General features: G+C 37.2%; 1 protein-coding gene across 1 annotated transcript; it reads right to left on the bottom strand.

Moving 5' to 3' along the window:
• Window positions 1–913: 913 nt before the first annotated feature.
• On the bottom strand, window positions 914–2,834 carry LOC143625617 (3-ketoacyl-CoA synthase 6-like). Its single transcript, XM_077095903.1, has 2 exons — window positions 2,110–2,834; window positions 914–1,781 (listed from the first exon to the last, which is right to left on the bottom strand). Exons 1-2 carry the CDS (start codon window positions 2,824–2,826, stop codon window positions 1,008–1,010), a joined length of 1,491 nt encoding a protein of 496 aa, XP_076952018.1. The 5' UTR covers window positions 2,827–2,834; the 3' UTR covers window positions 914–1,007.
• Window positions 2,835–24,514: the final 21,680 nt, after the last annotated feature.

The raw sequence follows: 24,514 nt of genomic DNA, 5'->3' as shown, positions 1-24,514 counted from the left end.
ATCAGCTGAATCATATATTCCGTATGCTTTTTTTGGATTTATGAAACGGAATTGGGTTAATAATGCGTTTAAGACCGGTTGTTGTGGGGCTTCAACATGGGTTGCAAAAGTGATCGATGTGGCATGATAACCGGGCTTTTAAAAAAAGGCCGGGCTTTAATATCCGTGTGAAAAAGAGCCGGAAAAATAATAACGTGATAGAGATGTAACACTTTAACTTGAAGTTTAACGACTCTCCTCAATAAGCAGCCTAATAGTTTTAGGAGTAACTTACAAATAAAATTGTACTCCTATTTTGTTGCCATGTGTTTTAGAGTTGGAGAACCCTAAGTTGTTTTCCACACTAGTTATACCGCCCACAAACTAGTTGGACCAGTCTGATTGTAGACTATTTATGCCTTGGTGTTAAATCATTTATGTTTTCTCTACTCGTCTATTATTAAAGCTTAAATAGGCCAGAAATGTTGAGGTGTTTTAAGTGTTTTGGTTCTCATTTATTCAATACAATTTAATCCAATTTAAAAGAAATGTTTATTTATTTATTTATTTATTTATTTATTTATGTAGTGGTTAAAAGTCTACAAGGGCAATTAATACATCCAAAAGGTACTTTATTCAACTTAAAAAAAAAAAGTCCTACACTTTCAGAGTTTCAGTTTATTTTCAAAAGTTGTAACCTAAAGTAGCTATTGTCACCATTTATTAACCATTAATGATAAACTATGAGCCCTAATATGAAGTCAAGTTGATCAACTTGTACTAACTTCCAGTAACATATATATTCTCATGTTTGTAAGAAAATAGAAAAAAAAGAATATATTGAATATTGATACACAACATTATATAAGACATCAAATTTTGTTTTACAGTTACAAATTTGTAATTCTGCATAAATACGTGATAATAAAAATAAAAAAGAAGAAGAAGAAGAAAAACATACAAAGATTATAAAAACAACAGTTTTGAAATGTGTTTTGTTATTGTTATTGGGTTTTATTACTTTCAATTTAGAGCTTGACAACCTCCGGGATATGTACCGGGTACCGATCAATGCAATCCGACCACGGTCCGTCCACCGGAGTGTTGATATTCCGGTTACACTTCCAGACGGCACTGTTACACTTGAAACCACTTCCGAATGCAATTTGCCAAACCCTGTCACCTTTCTTCATCCTCCCCTTTGATTCAATGTAGTTCATCTCGTACCACAGTGAAGAGGAAGACGTGTTGCCAAACCGGTGCAACGTCATTCTAGAAGCTTCGACGTGCTCTGGCGATAGCTGGAGGTTCTTTTGTAGTTCATCTATCACTGCCCTGCCACCCGCATGTATGCAGAAATGCTCAAATGCTAATTTAAAGTCAGGAATGTAGGGTTTCCATTTAGGGTTAAAGATTTTCCGACCGATGAGGGTGAACAAGAACAGTAGTTGTTCGGATGCCGGTAGGACTAACGGTCCCATGGTGGTGATGTTTGATTTGAGAGCCTCGGCTGCGATCACCATCAGATCTTTGGATAAGTTGATTCCGACGAGTCCTTGTGGATCTTCTTGTTCGTACACGCATCTGTACGCTCTATCGTCCGAACCCTTGTGGGTTCGGACGACATGGACGAGCTTGTACTTGCCGCGGCTTCGTTCGCGGCGCTTGTTGGATAACAAAAGCGCCGCAGCACCCATCCGGAACAAACAATTGGGAAGAAGCATTGCTCGCTCATTTCCTTGATAATAGTTTGGTGTAATGATTTCGGTGCTGATTACAAGAGCATTCGAATTTGGAAGAACCTGGTGCAATACACAAAAGTTCAAGTAAAATTACATTAATCGTAAAGCTATTGGTAGATCTAAAAAATATGACACGGAATCTTAGTTATAGACAGCTTGCTCTCACAATCCATCCCCTTTTACATGCGCAATAATTAATCAAGTGGTGTTTATTACACAACAATTTTGTGCTAGATAAAAAATCGTGCAGCAGGGGTGTGTTGTGTAAAAACTTATTAGTCGACTTAAATGTTTTTTTTTTAATAAAATAACAAACGTATTTTTCTCAAATAAATTTTTGTTGATTTCTTAAGAAAAAAAACAAGAAGAAAAATTATAACTCACAAACCTGAAGCAAGTCTCTAGCTAAATCAATGGAAATTATTCCGGCACTACATCCCATCCCGGACAAATTAAAACTCTTGATATTACTCCTCAACTTATACTTATTCACCACCATCGCCGACAACGATGGTGTCGGGGAAAACAAGCTACAGTTAACTATAAGCACATCAATGTCCTTAGGTTTCAAACCCGTTTTCTCAAACAAGTTATCAATAGCCGAGAATATGACCATTTCAGCCTCTCCCCGAGCGGCCTCCATATTCGGCTTAGGCGGAATATAATGAATCGCCGGGGGCAAACTCGTCTCCTCACCTAACCCTGATCTTTCCAATATCCTCATTTGAAACTCAACACTTTTAGGGTTATCCTTCAAGATCATCCTTGAGTGTTCCATGAACGTTGAGAACGGTACACGGCACGTGATCGGAGGCCTGTAGCACGTGTAGTCGACTAGGTAAACTGACCTAGGCTTTGACATGAAGTAGACAGTTAATATGAATATTATTACAAACGTGGAACATAATATTTGGACAAGATCTAGTTCGATGGACTTGACGGTGGTGACGATGGTGTCCGGACCAAGGCGGAGGAGGTGGAGGGCAACGGAGGCGATGACGGGGATGAGTAAGAATGCTAGGAAGTGGTTGACAAGGTATTGGTAACCTAGTTTAACGTACTTGAGTCTGACTGGGGACGAGAAGTCCGGCAAAGATTCCGGCATGTTGGAAAGTTTGTCGGATCAATGTTGTTGGAATGACAGCGGTGGATGGGAAGATTGAATGGAGGAGGGAGATTTAAAGGCGAGGCAATGAATGAAGACAGATGAGGAGATATAAATGAGGGGTCAGTTTCAACATCATACAACGGGCAACGGTCCCTGGGAAACGGTGGTGAACACCATTAATAAAAGTTTAACCTAGCTACATACTTACATTAATGGACCTTCTACTTAAATAAGTTTCACTTTATGTGGGGTGAAGTTGAATATTATAAGTCTTAGGTGGTAATTGGGATTTCACATTTTTACCTTTTTATAACTTATGGGAAAGTTATAAGCTGCAATCTTATAACTTATGAAACGTATTAAGCAACCTCAAACACCTTTTTAACTTTTCAATAAGTTATAAGTAGGCAAAAATAAAAAATTCTAAACACCTCCTTAGTCTATCACTAATAAAGAATCTAAAAATATTTAAAAACATGTGTAGTTATCATATAAAAAACATTCATTTTTTAAAATCTTCAAAAACTTTCCTAATCAGGAACCCGAAAACACCTAAAAAAAACATTCTTTGTTATTTATTTATAAAGCATTCTTCCTAACAAGGAATCTAAAAATATTTAAAACCATGCCTAGTTACCACCTTTTACATTTATTTTAGTTAACACTCTTTTACTTTAATAAACTATGTAGATTAATATTATTTTGTTATTTGTTTTAAGAAAATTATAAAAATAAAAAGGGTTAAATTCTGTTGGAAGGAAATTTAAAATATAAATATTTTACGTTGGAGCGATTATAAAATTTAAATTTTAAAACGTAATTTTAGAAAGTAATAGATCATTTTTAGAAGTAGAGTACATCTAGAGTAGAAGGTGTGTTCTTATTGGTAAAAAAGATAATAAATTATTGTAAAAAATTGATTATTTATTTAAAATTTTAATTAACAAGTTTTTAAAATTTATAAATTTTTAATTTGATAATAGTTTTACTAGATAAATAAGTATTTTTTTATAAACATATTATATTTTTTTAATTCGTGACCCAACCCCCCACTCTTTGGCCCCACCCCCTAACAATTTATCCATTCTTTCCGATTCTCATACAAATGAATAGTAAAAACATATTCAGAAAATGATGATCACAATAGAAAAGAATGATGAGATGTAAAAACATTTAAAAACCATCCTAAAAACTCCTTATCGGAGATAGTCTTATTGTAGTTACCATTTACTGGTAGTGTATGTTTTCACTTTTTCAGTATGGTTAAAATGTATAATTAACCTACATTTGAGGAAAATTAAGACCTGAAATATTGTTTAGAACAGTAATTCCTGTCTCATTGGGGTACAAAACGTGCATGTTTGGATTACTTTTGAATTTTTTTATGAATTAGAACGGATGTGAGATTTGTATTATGTCTTAGTAAGTCGGCATAGTTTTCTTTATTTATTTATTTATTTTGGATATATATGAGTATCCTTAAAATTAGTATGTTCCTAAAAGTGTTGACCTATGTAATTACATAGTTATATTTTGATAAAACGATAGTTATCCGATGGGTTTTAGGTTGAGTATGCCTGAAGAGTACTTTTAATAAATTAACTAATGAGTATGTGTGAAACCCACGAGTTTGCCCAATTCTCAATAGGTTTGGGACAATATTTTATAACCAGGTATGGAGTTGGGATCCGTTCCAAACTTAACTCATTCTCATCCCTAACATATTGATTAATAATAGCATAGTAATATGTTTAGTAATAACACTTTGAAGGGTATTTTTTTTTATTTATAAAACAAGTCGGTAACTTTGTAAGCCTCTGATGACAAGGTATATGATGCGTAAGTCAATTTAAATGTAATTTTATAGTTTCTCAATCTTTATGAGTACAGAGTTAACTTTTTGTTACAGTAGGATTGTTATTGACGACAAAAATAGAATTTAGAAGCGTCATGGATCAAACTCATTGTATAACTTTGTAAATGATCATTGTTCAATCTATTATAGTTTAGATTATTAAAATTAAATTTTTGTTTTTCTTTTAAAAGAAAGAGTTGTAGAGAAACAATTTATAAGAGATATTTAAGTTACATGTGAGGCTTTTTAATAAGTTCAACACATAAGATTCATAAGGTAGCCAAAGTTGCTTTAGACAGAACTCAGAAGTAAAGACTGTTTTTACAATATAATCAAAGATGGATGATCATTCATGTCATGTCCTTAAAAGGGAAATTAAACATACACGACATTATCCTGGTCCCATAAAGCATAATATTTGCCTAAACAGGAGGCTATATAATACCCCAATAAATTTAACCACTCAAAATAGTCACATTATTTTCATATTTATTGATTGTAACTAGACGCTTCTGACGTATTTTTATAAAGCATTTGCCTTTTCCAAATATCTATTTAACGAGATCCTTAAACGACAAGCCAACGGCAAAAGATAGTTGTAGAATAACTTGGCTAATCCTGCTAAAGGTAGATAGAAGATCGGTGCATAATATCTCACAATCACGAGACCAGGCCTATCTTACGCAGTTAATCAAGCGAGTCAATTCCTTCATTCTCCAACTTTAGTTCATTATCAATTGGTGAAACATATTCTTCAGGGTGCCAAGCGTACCTTTTCTTTTGGACACACCTTTGATAAACTAACTACAACTACATTAGTGGGATATTCTTATGCAGATTGGGCTCGATGTATTGAAACTTGCCGGTCCATGTATGGCTATTATTTTGCCTAAACAGGAGGCTATATAATACCCCAATAAATCTAACCACTCAAAATAGTCACATTATTTTCATATTTATTGATTGTAAGTAGACGCTTCTGATGTATTTTTGCAAAAAATTTGCCTTTTCCAAATATCTATTTAATGAGATCCTTAAACGACAAGCCAACGACCGAAGATACTTGAAGAATAACCTAGCTAATCCCGCTAAAGGTAGATCAAAAATTGGTGTATAATATCTCACAATGACGAGACCAGGCCTATCTTATGCAGTTAATCAAGTTAGTCAATTCCTTCATTCTCCCACAGTAGCTCATTATCAATTGGTGAAACATATTCTTCGGGTTGCCAAGCGTACCTTTTCTTATGGACACACTGTTGATAAACCAACTGCAACTACATTAGTTGGATATTCTTATGTAGATTGGGCTCGATGTATAGAAACTTGCCGGTCCATGTATGGCTATTCATATAGGTCCTAAAACGCATCTCACAACTTGTTCTTGAATCAATCTTAGTTGTTGGTTATCGGAAATCACCAACAACTTAACCAAGATCTCGGATCTTGAGTTGTGTTTGAGTTATTTCCTTTTATGAAAACTTTAAGAGATAAGGTTTAGAGAAAGAGAGTTGGGGAGATAATGCTTTTGATAAAAGGTTGTTTGTGTATGAGAAACCTGCATTATTTATAGTGCAAGTCTAATGCACCATCTATTATTTTCATCGGCCCAATGGGCTTATGTACAAGAGGCCTCGGGCCCAAACATACAAACATAAGGAAACGAAAGCATAACGTACAAACGTGTAATAAACTAACAATTACAAAAGACTTAATATAACAAAATGGGCTAAAAAATCTCTCTATAGTCTTTAGTATTTGTTGTAGCTTTTGTCTTCAATCCGTCTCATACACAAGGCAATCGTCTTCTAGTTGATCTTCAACAAGACGACGAATGAACCTGTTGAACCTCTCAACTATTCGATCGGTGCTTGGCCGACTTGGATCTCCGAGTGTGTGCATAGGAGACTCATACAACTTTTTGATATTTCCTTCCTCACACCCCATAAGCTCGTGCTCATCAAAGAGACGATTCGGGTGCATCTGCCTGCAATGTATTATCGCTTCACATGTCTCGCTATCAAAATCCCAACAAATAAAGTCTGAAAGCATGTTGGGCAGAAAAGGCTCTTCGTGGTAAACTTCTAGGCCGTCCTTTGGCATTCCATATTGCCACGCGTTTCTTCTCTTCCCCATTGCTAGATCAATCTCTGTAGGATGTTTATAGGTCTTTCCTATGTTAAGCTTGAATCTTGGAAGTTATCCTTTGCTTCTTTGTTAAGAAATCTCTTGAACCAACCCTCCCTCAGGTCCCTTTTCACAAATACCATCACCTGCTTCCTTTACAACATAGTTCATGTCGAGATGGGACAGTATATGTATTTCGGAGCAATGCATGTGTCACACCCCCAACCTACGACGGAAATGTCGAGGTGTGAACCGTCGTTTCACAGCTCACAAGGTACTATCATACCATTTAAAATATGACAATAAGTAATTAATTTATTTATTTCAAACTTTCAAACAAGTGCACAAGATTCAAATCATGACAAAAATAATCTAAATTAAACAAGAAATCCAAAACAAAATAAAACGCAAATATCCTTCATTTTATTAACTAAGATCTCTCTTTGTTTCTTCACCTTATCTTCAAACCAAATGATAACCTGTAACTGCGTACAAAATAGAATATATTTGTCAAGATGAGGTTGGGTGAGATAATCACCAGTTTTTTTATATGATAATATTATATAAATAAATGAGCAAACAAAATAATGTAAGTATAAATCAGTCAAACCATGAGTAAATAGTTGTGTCAGCTGACCATTGCGTAGCGAATCGGGCTTTGGCTACTATGATAAGCAAATACAAATAAGGGTGTCAGTTGATCATCGGCTAGCGAATCGGGCTTTGGCTAATAGACAACGTATGATCATACTTTAATGTGATTATGATGGACCTCTTCGAATGCGATAAAGTAAACAATTAAGCAATTAGCATTTAACTGATCAATACACAATATTTAAGTTTTCTAGTTGTGTATATATAATATATAAAGGGGAAAGTGAATATGAGGCTGTTACGCATACAAGTTAGATGTGTAACATACCAAAACGACGTAGTTTTGATTATATATAACTAACAATAAATTAAATATGTTAATTTCCTATTCCATCTCCACTAATTTAGCATCCATGATTAAAACCCCATTGAAGATCATTATTACCCACCTTTTTCTACCAGAATGGTAGAATCCATTATACCATCACAGATCAATGAGCAAATAAAAATTCTCCATTGTAAATTAGTTAGCTTCGTACATCACTTAAATTTATTACTTAGAACAAGTCATCTAAGTAAATAATAATAAAAAAAAAAGATTTGTGGTAGCTCCCGTTTACTACCAAAAAATTATTATGATAAATTAAACGATGTGTAACTTAATTCCTACAATAGTATCATACGTCATTTTCAACAAAAATTAATAAATTGTTAGAAGCCCTACCAATTGTGCAAACAAGACCACTAGGAGAAGGATTAGAAATAAACAAGTATATAATATTTTAAGTTGTTGGTTTTGGTTTTTTATAGTTTCATTATTTTTTTTTATTCTTTTTTTTTGGAAAAACTATCTGTCTTTGATATCTTCACTCTACGAAGGGATTTCAAACATTTTATATTTAGCTGATTTATGAAGATGAAATAATAGGGATACTAAATTAATGGAGATGAAATAGGAAATTAACATGTTTAATCTTTTATTTTTTTAATAAAGTTAAAATCAAAACTATGTCGTTTTGGTGAGTTTCGCATCTTACTTGTATGCATAACAGCCCCATATTCACTATCCCCATATAAAAAATATGAAATAATATGCATATATCTCCAAAACAGTTAAAAACAGTAAAATATGAGGGGAATGATCACTCATCTTATCACTTAGGCAAGTTTGCGAGATAATAAGAATAAAATAAGAAATCTAACTTTTAACGCTATGACTATGTAAATCCAAATAGACCTGAAACTTAGAGACAATAAGCTACAATTAAACCAAGAAAATAGCCACTGGAATCAAACCAAACATATATCTAGAACTACGGTTATGAGATTTTCAGTAAATAAGCGAGCTGGTATTGACCAGAATCCGAACAATGAGTCGGAAGTCAGGTTTTGGTAGTAAACACAAAACCTTGAGATAAAACTAAAAGTCTTCTGGACCGAAAATCGGTTCCGGACATAAGTGATAGAAATCGATTGATCAACTTCGTTAACCAATATGCCCTTAAACGGGTCAAAGTCCAATTGACCCGTCAATTCCCCTCAATCTCAGAAATTGATTGAGGATTATTGACTATTGAATAATGGAGAACAACTTTACCAAAGACAACTTACCCCAAAAGTTCTTAGATTGTAGAAGAAACGAAGTCAAACACCGGGAAAATATATACCAACGTCAACTTGAATACAAACAATCTTGAATAAGTAATCAAAGAATGAAGGGGAAATCGGGCTTTTCTTGAGGGTAACGGCTGCTATAGTGGATATTAGGGTTTAGGAAAGAAGTTTGCAGATTATAAGGGTCTTGTTTATATAGGATTAGTAAACAAAAACTAATTTTAGTCAAATAATTCGTTTAAGCAACAATATCTCGTTTAATGACTCAGTCAACTAAAAATCAATCAAAATTCATTCTTGAGGAAGGGACTAATGTATATGGACATGTACCAGGTCTAGGAGGGTTTTTTTGGAGCTTAAAACACACGATTTGGTCCAAAAATAAGCGATTTAGCATTAAACACGAGTTAGGAACTAAAAGTAAACAAATCTTTCCGATCTGATGCTCTGGCTGCGCGGCCTGGAGGAAATCATGATCTTTTCCTTTTGTCAATTTTGGTCCCTGGTGTTCCCAAAATGTAAATTTTTGGCCTTTTTAAGAGTTTTTAAGCAATAAATGGTAAGTTTAAATAACACAAAGGGTATAATATAAAAATACATCAATGAATACTTATAAATGCATGATTGTACTAATAATCAAGATCCGAATTACGTTCCCAAATTGATAAAACAAATACAAAGACGATTACAAAAGATTAGAAATGTTACAGTATTCCCTACTTTTGGGAATTTCGTCCTGAAATTAGAGAATTAACTGTCACGAACAGATGAGGAAACTTCGCCATCATTTGATCTTTACATTCGTAAGTAAAATTTGCGCCATGCTTAGATTCCCAACAAACCTTAACTAACAGTATGCGACTTCGATTGGTGACTTTGTCCTTGTGATCCATAATCTCAACGAGTCTCTCAACAAAATGCATGGTCTCATCGATACAAACTTCATCGAGAGGTATTTGAAGATTACCCTTAGCAAGATACTTCTTCAGATTCGATATGTGAAACATCAGGCGGATGTTTGAGAGTTCAAGAGGAAGTTTAAGTTTATACGTAACAGGACCAATTCTATCGAGGATTTCAAAATGACCAACAAAACGAGGAGATAACTTTCCTTTCTTTCCAAATCTAACCACTCCTTTCCACGGAGATACTTTAAGAAGAACTCGATCACTAACATTGAATTCCACAGGTTTTCTTCTTTTATCCGCATAACTCTTGTGACGACTACGCGCGCCGAGAATATTTTGACGGATTTAAGCAATACGGTCAGTCGTTTCTTGAACTAATTTAGGACCGGTAATTTGATATTCCCCAACTTCGTTCCAACAAATAGGAGAACGACACTTGCGATCGTAGAGGGCTTGGAAAGATGCCATTACAATACTAGAATGAAAGCAGTTATTATATGAGAACTCGATGAGCGGTAAATGAGAATCCCAATTGCCCTCAAAATCAAGGACACAAGAGCGAAGCATGTCTTCTAGAGTTTGAATCATACACTCAGAATGACCATCGGATTGCGGATGATAGGCAGTACTGAGATCCAAACGAGTTCCCAAAGCTGACTGAAGTTACTTCGAAAAAGGAGAAGTAAAACGACCATCTCTATCAGAGATAGTGGTTATAGGAGTTCCATAATGACAAACAATCTTTTTCACATAAATTTGCGCCAACTGATCCACCGAATATCTTTCCTTGACGGGTATGAAATGAGCCGATTTTGTCAAAAGATCAATGATCACCCAAATACTTGTAATGATTCCGGCAAATTCAGGTATACCCTAGCCGGAATATACTATTTACGTGTTATTTAATATTGATTATATGAGTTATAGCACGTTTATACGAATATATATGGTTCACAGTATGAATCATACTCAATTATATAGTGAATCATATTGGAATTACAATTAACCAATGAACGATTATTGAAACCCGAACGAATCGGGAATTACATTATAGACGAAGTATATAATGTTTAGTGATATTTACGAGGTATTAATGCTTCGGGATAAGTGAATTATAGCACAGAAAAAGGATTTCGATTTATTAGTACGTCGGTACGATAAACGAAACCTTTAACACCAAACCAAGCAAGAGACGATCAATCAAGCCGAAAAAGATGCGTAATTATTAATGATATGATGTTTTAATGTCATGGGTTAAGTTTTGAAAGTTTTTAAATCAGTTTTATGAAAATTTTACTTTAACCCGAAAAACGACCATTTTAATTTCGTTTCAAGCCGAATTACGAGTTTAAACGAGAAACGAACTGAACCAGATTATCCACAACATTATCCGAATTGTGTAATCCAAATGTGTGGACAATATTTGAGATGTGGCCCCCCCCCCACACACCTCATTAGGCCGGCCACCCCCCCACACCCTTTTACACATTACATTTTCTTTTTTTCTTCACAAACTCTCTCAAAACTCTCTCAAAACTCTCTCAAACTCTCTCAAATCTCTAACTCTTTCAAGTGTTCTTCCAAGATCATCCCATTTTAACCAAGATTTTGAAGGTATAAGCCTATTACAATACATAATCTTTGGTGTTAATTACTTAGTTTGAGTTGTTTTTGCAAGAACAAAAGGTTCCAAGTGAAATATGGGTGAAAACCCGAGATGGAACCGGTTCTCGTATGATCAAGGGATGTATACAAGTTATACAAAGGATCTTGATCCAAGTAATTAGTTAAAAGTGTTTAGAATGAATTTTTACGGTTGAAATCTTGTCAAATGAATTTTCCATGTGAAAAACGGGTGAAAATCCGAGATGAAACCGACTCTTGCATGACCAAGAGATGTATACAAGTTATACAAGGGATCTTGGTCCAAGAAATGAGTAAAAAGAGTCGAGAACGGATTTTTACGGTCAAAATCGTTGTTTTGATGTTTTAACCGACACTTTGAAAGAAATGGCTTGATTGTGGGTATAACTTGCTTGGTGTGGTGTTGATGTGCTTGTAAGTGTTGTATCTAGCGGCTAGCAAAGGCTAGAAACCGAGATCCTTGCGATCTAAAGCTAGAAAACACAAAATAGTTCGGTTTTCGTGTGTTTATGAAAAATGGACAGATTGTTGTGTGCTTAGAGTTGGGTCACGAAATTTCACAGAGATGATCTACACATGATAATATGAGATCTGTGAATTTTTGGTAATTTTTGGATAAAAGATGAATATTTGGTGAATTTAATGCTCGGTTTTGGCCAAAAATAGTGAAAAATAGCAAAACATGATGAAAAATTCCGGAAAATTTAAGATAAGCTTTTTATAACATATAAAAGTCACCCACAAAATTTGAGCTCAGTTGGAAGAGCCTAAGTAGGCTTTTCGGTGAAACGAGTTCTAGGGCTTTCTAGCTCGGTTTTGGGTGAAAATGGCTTGAAAAATAAGTTTTAAATTCTGGAAAAATTCCAGGAAGTTATGAGGATGATAGAGATCATCCCAGAAAAATTTGGGATTTTTCTAAAGTGTTTGGGTATTTTTGACATATTTAGTGTTTTAATAAGATTTAAAAAAATAGATAAATAAATGTAAATATAGGAAAATAAATCTGGAAAAATTCCAGAGAGTTATGAGGATGACAAGGATCATTCCAGAAAAATTTGGGATTTTTCTAAAGTGTTTTGGTATTTTTGACATATTTAGTGTTTTAATAAGATTTAAAAAATAGATAAATAAATGTAAATATAGGAAAATAAATCTGGAAAAATTCCAGAGAGTTATGAGGATGACAAGGATCATTCCAGAAAAATTTGGGATTTTTCTAAAGTGTTTTGGTGTTTTTGATATATTTAGTGTTTTAATAAGATTTAAAAATAGATAAATAAATGTAAATATAAGAAAATAAATCTGGAAAATTTTTACAAAATTCCTTACTGTCAAATTAAGTTTTGTGCAAAATTTCAAGACCCGAGACTAATCGGGTAATTATTTGTGCTAAAAAGAACATAAAAACAAGTTTTTAAAGCTTAAAACGTGTAAACCGGCAAAGTTCGCATAAGCGAGCTGACTGGTACATGAAAACTCTAAAAATGGACTATTTCATAAATCTAAGTAAATTAAGTAAAAATAAATCATCCGAAAATAATTCGGATGATTTGGGTAATTTTACCCGATTGTACCGTTTCCGGCACCGAAATACCGGAAACGGGCCCCACGGCCAAACGGGGTGTCAAACCGAGCTATAATTTCATCACCTTAACTAAATTGACTGTCAAACTCTAAGCAATGTCAATCTGAGTCCTTAGAAGTGTCACGGGGTTAACATTGTCCCCAAATCGAGTACAGTACTGGGTTAACAATGTTCCCAGATGTACCGATTGATATGTATTTAAGTTATGAGAATTATATAGTAACGACTAGATATTATATTACAGATCCAGGCACGTAGCTGTTCCTTATATTACTCACCGACTCACAAAAAGGTGAGTTTTCACGAGCCCCTTTTAATGAATTGTTTTAATTATATTTTCCCGGGGCGGAAAACATGTCTTATTTAAAGTATTTAAGTACATACCGATCGTATGGAAATACTTGTACATTTATATATATATGGTCTGATGCACAGAATATATATAAAATGTTTATCATGTGTTATTGTTCTGGGGTAACATAGTTCCCAGGGGTTATTATTGTTCTGGGGTAACATAGTTCCCAGGGGTTATTATTGTTCTGGGGTAACATAGTTCCCAGGGGTTATTATTGTTCTGGGGTAACATAGTTCCCAGGGGTTGTTATTGTTCTGGGGTAACATAGTTCCCAGGGGATGTTATTGTTCTAGGGTAACATAGTTCCCAGGGGTATTTATTGTTCTGGGGTAACATAGTTCCCAGGGGTATTTATTGTTCTGGGGTAACATAGTTCCCAGAGGTTATTATTGTTTTGGGGTAACATAGTTCCCAGGAAGTTAATGGAAATGTTCTGGGGTAACATAGTTCCCAGCATGATTATATTGTTAATAAATGATTATTAAAATGATTTGTCAGTGTTTATTTAAATTAGTGAAACTCACCAACTATTCGTAGTTGACCCGTTTTCTTTACATGTTTTCTAGGTATGCCCAAGTTGGAATGATTGATATGTGCTTAACTATCTGTGCTACCTGTTGGAAGCTTGCTGCTCTATGTTTTGTAATGAATTTATTAATGTCTTATCGGTAAAATATGTGTGTAACACCTAGACAGTAATGAAACTCGCAACAATGTAATATGTTATAAATTAATGTAGTGGTATTTTCTTTATAAGCAATGCTGTTGATATCAGATGTGTCTGTTGCATCCCGTGTACGTTTCCGCTGCGGTTACGGGGTGTTACAGAACTTGGTATCAGAGCCATTGGTTATAAAGAATTAGGATGTCTGAAAAAGATACCTAAAATATAACCAGTAGCTCAAGTATTATAGGATCTGAATATCAACTAATAATATATTGTGACGAGATCGGGATGAACTTGGATGGACAAGTGGGTTATTATGGTCCGGAACATAATAACAGACTTGTCTGCACGAGGGAATTCAGGGGAAGTCACGAGGGACTTAAATAGGTAAAATTGGCAACATATGTGTAAATGTATAATAATATTATTATGTGGCAAAATTGTATAAGTCAGTGCATGATTAATTTAATTATGAATTACACTATGAAAAGAGACTATATGTTTGTTAACTTGTGTGCAGGTAAAAATGGCAAGAACACCTAGTGTGTCGACGGAAGAGGACCCGGAAGAGGTCAGTTCCGGGGCCTCTGGAAGCCCAAGTGTAGCACCCAGCTCCGAGCCTTCGGAGGCTAGTCATAGTACTTCTAGACAGACCACCCCAGCTAGGAGTGCTAGTGTACCCTCCCCTGCTAGGGTTACCAGGTCTCCTACCCCGCCCGCACCACAGATCGCCCCGATTCCCCCCAGACACGGTCCCCGCCTCACGGCGCGGATCAGTGCCCCGTATGTTCCGCCCACTGTTACCCCACCCAGATCCACATACCACCGGGGCGAGTCTTCCCGCCCCCAACCCGAGCCTGCAACCCTACCTGTGTGGGGTCTTCCAAGGCAGGAGCGGGACTTGGCGGCTTGGCTACGTGTTCTCACCGAGCAGGTGAACGAGCACTCTGCCGCCCTGGTCGTGGGGGTACAGAGGCGGGCGTACCTCGGGGACAGCATACTGGACCACCAGTATGCTATTAACCAGTTAAAAAGGGAGTGCTCATACTCCCACTGGTTGATCGACCAGATGGAAACCCGAATGCGGGTTATGATGGCGGTGTTGGTGGTGCTGGTGGCGGTGTTGGTGGGGTTGGTTTACCACCATGTGTAGATGTGTTGGATGGTAGAATCTTGAACCGCTTTTTGATACGCCGTGTAAGTAGTTAGTGGTAATACTAACACGGAGTGAATCTTGTTTAGTTATAGTACAACCACTGGCCCATAGGGGGTCTCTTGTAGGGCATATCATTATCGATACTTTTGGGTATCATTCAAGCACTGACCCATTGCGGGTTATGTCGAGGATGATACCAACATAGGCCCTTTGTATTAAAAATTAGTTATGTAATGATGACTGGGAAGTATGTAAATGGATGTTTGTGTAATATGTACTAATGTTTATTAATGTATGGAATGTGTTTTGTGTTTCATAATTTGGAATGGTATTAATTATATGTGTTTCCTTGATGTTGTGTAGAATGGCACCGAAACGATCAACGAAAATATCGGAAGTAGATGTGAGCCGTTTGATTGCTCAACAGTTGGAGGCGGCGATACCGGATATAGTATCGCGCATCGCCGCCAGTATTAATAACTCGACCAATCCAACCCCTCCGAGCAATCAAACGCCCATAAATAATGACGGGGAACAAAACGCTAATCCTCCAAGGAATGACAACACTATGCCGAGTAATGACGCACCGCCTACGGTGGTCGCTACCGACAGTAATGGCCCTATCCCTACTGTAGAGACCAACCGCACTGGACCATCCAGGGGTTGTTCAATCAAGGATTTTATGTTATGCAAGCCTTTAGAATTTAACGGGTCGGAAGGACCGAATGGGTTAGTGAAATGGTTAGAGAAAATAGAATCAGTGGTAAATATCAGCAACTGTCCCGAGGATTGTGTCGTTAAGTACGCCACTTGTACGTTCACAGACCATGCCTTGACATGGTGGAACACCATAGTACAGACTCGAGGTCAGGCGGCGACAAACCGCATGACCTGGACAGAGCTTAAGGATCTTGTTTTGAAACATTTCTGCCCAAAGAATGAATTGCAGAAACTGGAACATGAGTTGTGGAACCTAGAGATGCATGGGGCGGACCACTTGGGATATACCAACCGGTTTAATGAACTGTCACGATTAGTGCCGTGGTTGGTCACCCCAGAGTCAAAGAGGGTGGAACGTTATATTTGGGGACTTACTCCAGTAGTGAGGAGTATAGTTAACGCGGGAGGGCACCAGACGTATGAGGGTGCAGTGACACAGGCTGGTATTGTCACGTATGATTTCTTAAGGAGCGGATCGATAAAGGCGACGGGAGAGTCGGCCGGGGGAAAGCGAGGTACGTATGACAATAGGATCCGAGAGAAACAGCAAGGTAAACGAGCTAGGCCCGCTGCCCAGAGCTATGCCATGACTAGTTCGGGCGGAAGGCAAGAACCGCAGAGGGGAACGTTTCCTAAATGTGGGAAATGTGGTTACCACCATAGTGGCGTGTGCAAGGAGGTGGTGTGCCACCGGTGTGGCAGGGTTGGACACTACGCACCAAATTGTAAGACAAATCTGAACAACCTGAACCGTCAACCGCAACCTATTCGGGCGCAACCATTTAGAACTCAACCAGCCCGACAGCAGAACCCGCAAGGAAACCAGATGGTGACCACTAGCCGTGCTTGCTACGAATGCGGCAGCACGGATCACTTCAAAAGGAACTGCCCGAAACTGAATCAGGGAGGAAACGAGAGACAACTCGCGGGTCAGCCATCGGCGTCCAATCCGGCGCGAGGCTGGGCAATTGTGATGGGAGCGAACGAGGCGCGCCAGGACCCCAGCGTAGTGACAGGTACCTTCCTCGTCTCTGATCATTACGCTTCTGTATTATTTGATACAGGCGCCGATAGAAGTTTTGTCTCCGTTAGGTTCCTTTCGATAGCAAACCTTCCTATTGGTGAAACCATAGAACCCTACACCGTAGAGGTCGCTAACGGTAAAACCATGATAGTTAATCGGATTGTTCGGAATTGCCCTTTTATTCTGAGCGAACAATCCTTCCTGATTGACTTGTTACCGGTAGAATTGGGTAGTTTTGACGTGATAGTGGGAATGGATTGGTTGGCTCGTAATAGGGTAGAAATAAACTGTGAAAAGAAAACCGTCAAGATCCGGGTGTCGGATGACGAGGAGGTATTAGTGCAGGGAGAAAAATCCGGCACCATGATACCATTTATATCCCACCTCAAGGTGTTGAAATATATACGTCAAGGATGTGTGGCGTATCTAGCGAGCCTGACGGCCGCTGATTCTGAGGAAAAACGGGTGGACGATATTCCCGTGGTACGCGAATTTCCACAAGTTTTTTCAGAGGAACTTCTTGGATTACCGCCAACCCGACAGGTCGAATTCAGAATCGATCTGTTACCTCAAGCCGGCCCTGTTGCTAAGGCCCCTTACAGACTTGCACCGTCCGAGATGCAAGAACTATCCAACCAGTTGCAGGAATTGTTGGATAAGGGATTTATACGTCCCAGTTATTCCCCGTGGGGTGCACCTGTACTATTTGTGAAAAAGAAGGACGGAAGCCTTCGAATGTGCATTGACTACAGGGAATTGAACAAATTAACCATCAAAAATAGATATCCTCTTCCCCGAATCGATGATTTGTTCGACCAACTACAAGGTGCGAGCTATTTCTCAAAAATTGATCTTAGATCGGGATACCACCAAGTTAGAATTCAAGAGGAGGATATCCCAAAAACCGCGTTTCGGACTCGCTACGGCCACTACGAATTTTTAGTTATGCCTTTTGGGCTAACAAATGCGCCAGCGGTGTTCATGGATCTCATGAACCGAGTCTGTAAACCCTATCTCGACAAGTTCGTCACTGTATTTATTGACGATATTTTGATATACTCGAAGAGTAAAGAGGAGCACGAGCAACACTTAAAGTTAGTTTTAGAGCTCCTGGATCAGGAGAAGTTATATGCAAAATTCTCCAAGTGTAACTTCTGGTTACAAGAGGTGCAATTTCTCGGTCATGTTATAAACCACCAAGGAATACACGTTGATCCGAGTAAGGTTGAAGCTATTAAGAATTGGCAAGCGCCTAAATCTCCGAAAGAAATCCGCCAATTCTTAGGCTTAGCTGGATACTATCGTCGATTTATAGAGAACTTTTCCAGCATCGCCCAACCTTTAACCCTCCTGACTCAAAAGGATCGGAAATATGAATGGGGTGAAGAGCAGGAAACGGCGTTTCAAACGCTAAAACAAAGATTGTGCCAAGCGCCAATCTTAAGTCTCCCCGACGGAGACGATGGATTTGTTGTATATTGTGACGCATCCCGTAAAGGGTTAGGATGCGTGTTAATGCAAAATAAAAAGGTCATAGCCTATGCGTCTCGACAGTTAAAAGTTCATGAGAAAAACTACACTACTCATGACTTGGAACTGGGAGCAGTCATCTTTGCACTTAAAATCTGGAGACACTATCTCTACGGTACAAAGTGCACCATATTCACTGATCATAAAAGTTTGCAACACATATTCGATCAGAAAGAACTGAATATGAGGCAACGAAGATGGGTCGAGTTGCTGAGTGACTATGACTGTGACATACGATATCACCCCGGCAAGGCTAACGTTGTAGCCGATGCCTTGAGTAGAAAGGATCGAGTCAAGCCACTACGTGTGCGAGCGTTGGGGATGATAGTCCAGTCGAACCTTTCAGATTTGATTCGAGTCGCTCAACGCGAGGCGTTGAAAGAGGGCCAATTGGATAAAGAAGGACTTTACGGGAATGAGAAGAATTTCGAACAGCGTGTGGACGAAATTCTTTATTTCAAAAATCGGATTTGGATCCCGACCCTCCATGACCTTCGTGATTTGATCATGGATGAAGCACATAAATCGAAATATTCCATACATCCGGGATCAGATAAAATGTACAAGGATGTGAAAGAATTTTACTGGTGGCCAGGTATGAAAAAGGATATAGCCACATACGTCGGCAAGTGTACGACGTGTGCGAGAGTTAAGGCGGAGCACCAAAAACCCTCGGGAATGCTACAACAGCCGGAAATTCCCGAATGGAAGTGGGAACAGATCACAATGGACTTTGTGACACATCTCCCCAAGACACCCCGAGGTCATGATGCGATTTGGGTAATCGTGGATCGATTAACCAAATCGGCACATTTTATTCCAATTAGGAATACTTTTAACACTGAGAGACTTGCGCAAATTTATATAAATGAAATAGTGTCTCGTCATGGCATCCCCATCTCGATCATCTCCGATAGGGATAGCCATTTCACCTCCAAACTTTGGCAAGCTGTCCAAGAAGCATTGGGAACACGTATTGACCTAAGCACAGCTTACCACCCTCAGACCGATGGTCAGTCTGAGAGGACCATTCAAACTTTGGAGGATTTGCTTCGTGCTTGCGTACTGGACTTTAAGGGAAATTGGGATCAACATCTCCCACTCGTTGAATTTTCCTATAATAACAGTTACCATAGCAGTATAAAGGCAGCACCTTATGAAGCATTGTATGGGCGGAAGTGCCGATCACCACTTTGCTGGTCTGAAGTGGGTGACCCGCAGGTCATTAGATCGGATCTGGTCCAGGAGACGACCAGCAAGATTCTTGAAATTAAGAACAACCTGAAAGCCGCGCGGGATCGGCAGAAGAGTTATGCTGATACCCGTCGAAAACCGTTGTCGTTTGAGAAGGGTGAAAAGGTATACTTGAAAGTATCACCCTGGAAAGGAGTGGTCAGATTTGGAAAGGCGGGGAAGTTGGCCCCTAGATACATTGGACCATTCAACATCACTGCAAAGATGGGTCCGGTAGCTTACCGACTAGAACTGCCTGAGGAACTAAGTGCAGTTCATAACGTGTTTCATGTGTCGAATTTGAAAAGATGTCTGGCGGATGAGACATCGGTGTTACCCTTAGAGGGTGTTCAAATAAGTGATAGGCTCAACTTCGTAGAGGAGCCCATCGAAATAGTGGACGGTAAGATCAAGCAGCTTAGACACAATAAGATCTCGTTCGTCAAAGTTAGATGGAATTCGCAACGAGGCCCAGAATTTACTTGGGAACGAAAGGACGAATTTCGGAAGAAATACCCCCACCTATTTCCTCAAAAGGAAGTAGTTGACGCGTAAAATTTCGAGGACGAAATTTTTATAACGGGGGGAGAATGTAACGATTCCGGCAAATTCAGGTATACCCTAGCCGGAATATACTATTTACGTGTTATTTAATATTGATTATATGAGTTATAGCACGTTTATACGAATATATATGGTTCACAGTATGAATCATACTCAATTATATAGTGAATCATATCTGAATTACAATTAACCAATGAACGATTATTGAAACCCGAACGAATCGGGAATTACATTATAGACGAAGTATATAATGTTTAGTGATATTTACGAGGTATTAATGCTTCGGGATAAGTGAATTATAGCACAGAAAAAGGATTTCGATTTATTAGTACGTCGGTACGATAAACGAAACCTTTAACACCAAACCAAGCAAGAGACGATCAATCAAGCCGAAAAAGATGCGTAATTATTAATGATATGATGTTTTAATGTCATGGGTTAAGTTTTGAAAGTTTTTAAATCAGTTTTATGAAAATTTTACTTTAACCCGAAAAACGACCATTTTAATTTCGTTTCAAGCCGAATTACGAGTTTAAACGAGAAACGAACTGAACCAGATTATCCACAACATTATCCGGATTGTGTAATCCAAATGTGTGGACAATATTTGAGATGTGGGCCCCCCCCCACACACCTCATTAGGCCGGCCACCCCCCCCCACACCCTTTTACACATTACATTTTCTTTTTTTCTTCACAAACTCTCTCAAAACTCTCTCAAACTCTCTCAAATCTCTAACTCTTTCAAGTGTTCTTCCAAGATCATCCCATTTTAACCAAGATTTTGAAGGTATAAGCCTATTACAATACATAATCTTTGGTGTTAATTACTTAGTTTGAGTTGTTTTTGCAAGAACAAAAGGTTCCAAGTGAAATATGGGTGAAAACCCGAGATGGAACCGGTTCTCGTATGATCAAGGGATGTATACAAGTTATACAAAGGATCTTGATCCAAGTAATTAGTTAAAAGTGTTTAGAATGAATTTTTACGGTTGAAATCTTGTCAAATGAATTTTCCATGTGAAAAACGGGTGAAAATCCGAGATGAAACCGACTCTTGCATGACCAAGAGATGTATACAAGTTATACAAGGGATCTTGGTCCAAGAAATGAGTAAAAAGAGTCGAGAACGGATTTTTACGGTCAAAATCGTTGTTTTGATGTTTTAACCGACACTTTGAAAGAAATGGCTTGATTGTGGGTATAACTTGCTTGGTGTGGTGTTGATGTGCTTGTAAGTGTTGTATCTAGCGGCTAGCAAAGGCTAGAAACCGAGATCCTTGCGATCTAAAGCTAGAAAACACAAAATAGTTCGGTTTTCGTGTGTTTATGAAAAATGGACAGATTGTTGTGTGCTTAGAGTTGGGTCACGACATTTCACAGAGATGATCTACACATGATAATATGAGATCTGTGAATTTTTGGTAATTTTTGGATAAAAGATGAATATTTGGTGAATTTAATGCTCGGTTTTGGCCAAAAATAGTGAAAAATAGCAAAACATGATGAAAAATTCCGGAAAATTTAAGATAAGCTTTTTATAACATATAAAAGTCACCCACAAAATTTGAGCTCAGTTGGAAGAGCCTAAGTAGGCTTTTCGGTGAAACGAGTTCTAGGGCTTTCTAGCTCGGTTTTGGGTGAAAATGGCTTGAAAAATAAGTTTTAAATTCTGAAAAAATTCCAGGAAGTTATGAGGATGATAGAGATCATCCCAGAAAAATTTGGGATTTTTCTAAAGTGTTTTGGTATTTTTGACATATTTAGTGTTTTAATAAGATTTAAAAAAATAGATAAATAAATGTAAATATAGGAAAATAAATCTGGAAAAATTCCAGAGAGTTATGAGGATGACAAGGATCATTCCAGAAAAATTTGGGATTTTTCTAAAGTGTTTTGGTATTTTTGACATATTTAGTGTTTTAATAAGATTTAAAAAATAGATAAATAAATGTAAATATAGGAAAATAAATCTGGAAAAATTCCAGAGAGTTATGAGGATGACAAGGATCATTCCAGAAAAATTTGGGATTTTTCTAAAGTGTTTTGGTGTTTTTGATATATTTAGTGTTTTAATAAGATTTAAAAATAGATAAATAAATGTAAATATAAGAAAATAAATCTGGAAAATTTTTACAAAATTCGTTACTGTCAAATTAAGTTTTGTGCAAAATTTCAAGACCCGAGACTAATCGGGTAATTATTTGTGCTAAAAAGAACATAAAAACAAGTTTTTAAAGCTTAAAACGTGTAAACCGGCAAAGTTCGCATAAGCGAGCTGACTGGTACATGAAAACTCTAAAAATGGACTATTTCATAAATCTAAGTAAATTAAGTAAAAATAAATCATCCGAAAATAATTCGGATGATTTGGGTAATTTTACCCGATTGTACCGTTTCCGGCACCGAAATACCGGAAACGGGCCCCACGGCCACACGGGGTGTCAAACCGAGCTATAATTTCATCACCTTAACTAAATTGACTGTCAAACTCTAAGCAATGTCAATCTGAGTCCTTAGAAGTGTCACGGGGTTAACATTGTCCCCGAATCGAGTACAGTACTGGGTTAACAATGTTCCCAGATGTACCGATTGATATGTATTTAAGTTATGGGAATTATATAGTAACGACTAGATATTATATTACAGATCCAGGCACGTAGCTGTTCCTTATATTACTCACCGACTCACAAAAAGGTGAGTTTTCACGAGCCCCTTTTAATGAATTGTTTTAATTATATTTTCCCGGGGCGGAAAACATGTCTTATTTAAAGTATTTAAGTACATACCGATCGTATGGAAATACTTGTACATTTATATATATATGGTCTGATGCACAGAATATATATAAAATGTTTATCATGTGTTATTGTTCTGGGGTAACATAGTTCCCAGGGGTTATTATTGTTCTGGGGTAACATAGTTCCCAGGGGTTATTATTGTTCTGGGGTAACATAGTTCCCAGGGGTTATTATTGTTCTGGGGTAACATAGTTCCCAGGGGTTGTTATTGTTCTGGGGTAACATAGTTCCCAGGGGATGTTATTGTTCTGGGGTAACATAGTTCCCAGGGATATTTATTGTTCTGGGGTAACATAGTTCCCAGGGGTATTTATTGTTCTGGGGTAACATAGTTCCCAGAGGTTATTATTGTTCTGGGGTAACATAGTTCCCAGGAAGTTAATGGAAATGTTCTGGGGTAACATAGTTCCCAGCATGATTATATTGTTAATAAATGATTATTAAAATGATTTGTCAGTGTTTATTTAAATTAGTGAAACTCACCAACTATTCGTAGTTGACCCGTTTTCTTTACATGTTTTCTAGGTATGCCCAAGTTGGAATGATTGATATGTGCTTAACTATCTGTGCTACCTGTTGGAAGCTTGCTGCTCTATGTTTTGTAATGAATTTATTAATGTCTTATCGGTAAAATATGTGTGTAACACCTAGACAGTAATGAAACTCGCAACAATGTAATATGTTATAAATTAATGTAGTGGTATTTTCTTTATAAGCAATGCTGTTGATATCAGATGTGTCTGTTGCATCCCGTGTACGTTTCCGCTGCGGTTACGGGGTGTTACAATACTATTATGTTACTTTCGGGTCGAAGGAAGTTTGTAATAAAATCCATAGCTGTAACATCACGGATTTTTCGTATTTGTATTCGTTTATCTTTAAACCGATTCGAGAATGTAATTCGGATATTTTGAATTATTTAAAACTTGTATTTATTGGTATTTATCTTAGTTTAACTTATTTTATAATTTCATAACTTTCAATCACTCCAAATAGTCCTTAGAAACTCTTAAAATCGCATAAATGGATAAAAATGCATTTTCGGAAACTGCAGGGACTAATTTTGCCAATTCTTTCATATTTTTTACTAAATTAACGAAACTTAAGCTCCAACTTATGTCAATTAATGTTCTAAAATATACCAAGTCATTTTCTTGATTCTTAAGACAAGATCTTTAAGATATTGGACATGATTTTGTCATTTGATTATTTTGTTTCCTAAACGAGTTCGTTTACCAAATAAACGAATTTATGGACTTTATAATTTAAACTAACATAACCTAAAACCCTAAAACTATTATCCTTGGCC

This window comes from Bidens hawaiensis, unplaced genomic scaffold, assembly GCF_021521415.1.
Source record: "Bidens hawaiensis isolate Kalapana, Puna unplaced genomic scaffold, B.hawaiensis_p1.1 tig00004151_1, whole genome shotgun sequence".
NCBI lineage: Eukaryota > Viridiplantae > Streptophyta > Magnoliopsida > Asterales > Asteraceae > Bidens > Bidens hawaiensis.
The sequence above is the reverse complement of the archived record's forward strand: the minus strand, read 5'-3'. Positions and strand labels throughout refer to the sequence as shown.

What these genes read in the sequence shown, in the direction of transcription:
- LOC143625617 (XM_077095903.1), bottom strand. Translation starts at nt 2,826, where the DNA reads ATGCCGGAATCTTTGCCGGACTTCTCGTCCCCAGTCAGACTCAAGTAC. An exon ending in TAGCTAGAGACTTGCTTCAG is followed by an intron (nt 1,782 to 2,109) that starts GTTTGTGAGTTA and finishes GTATTGCACCAG; the next exon opens with GTTCTTCCAAATTCGAATGC.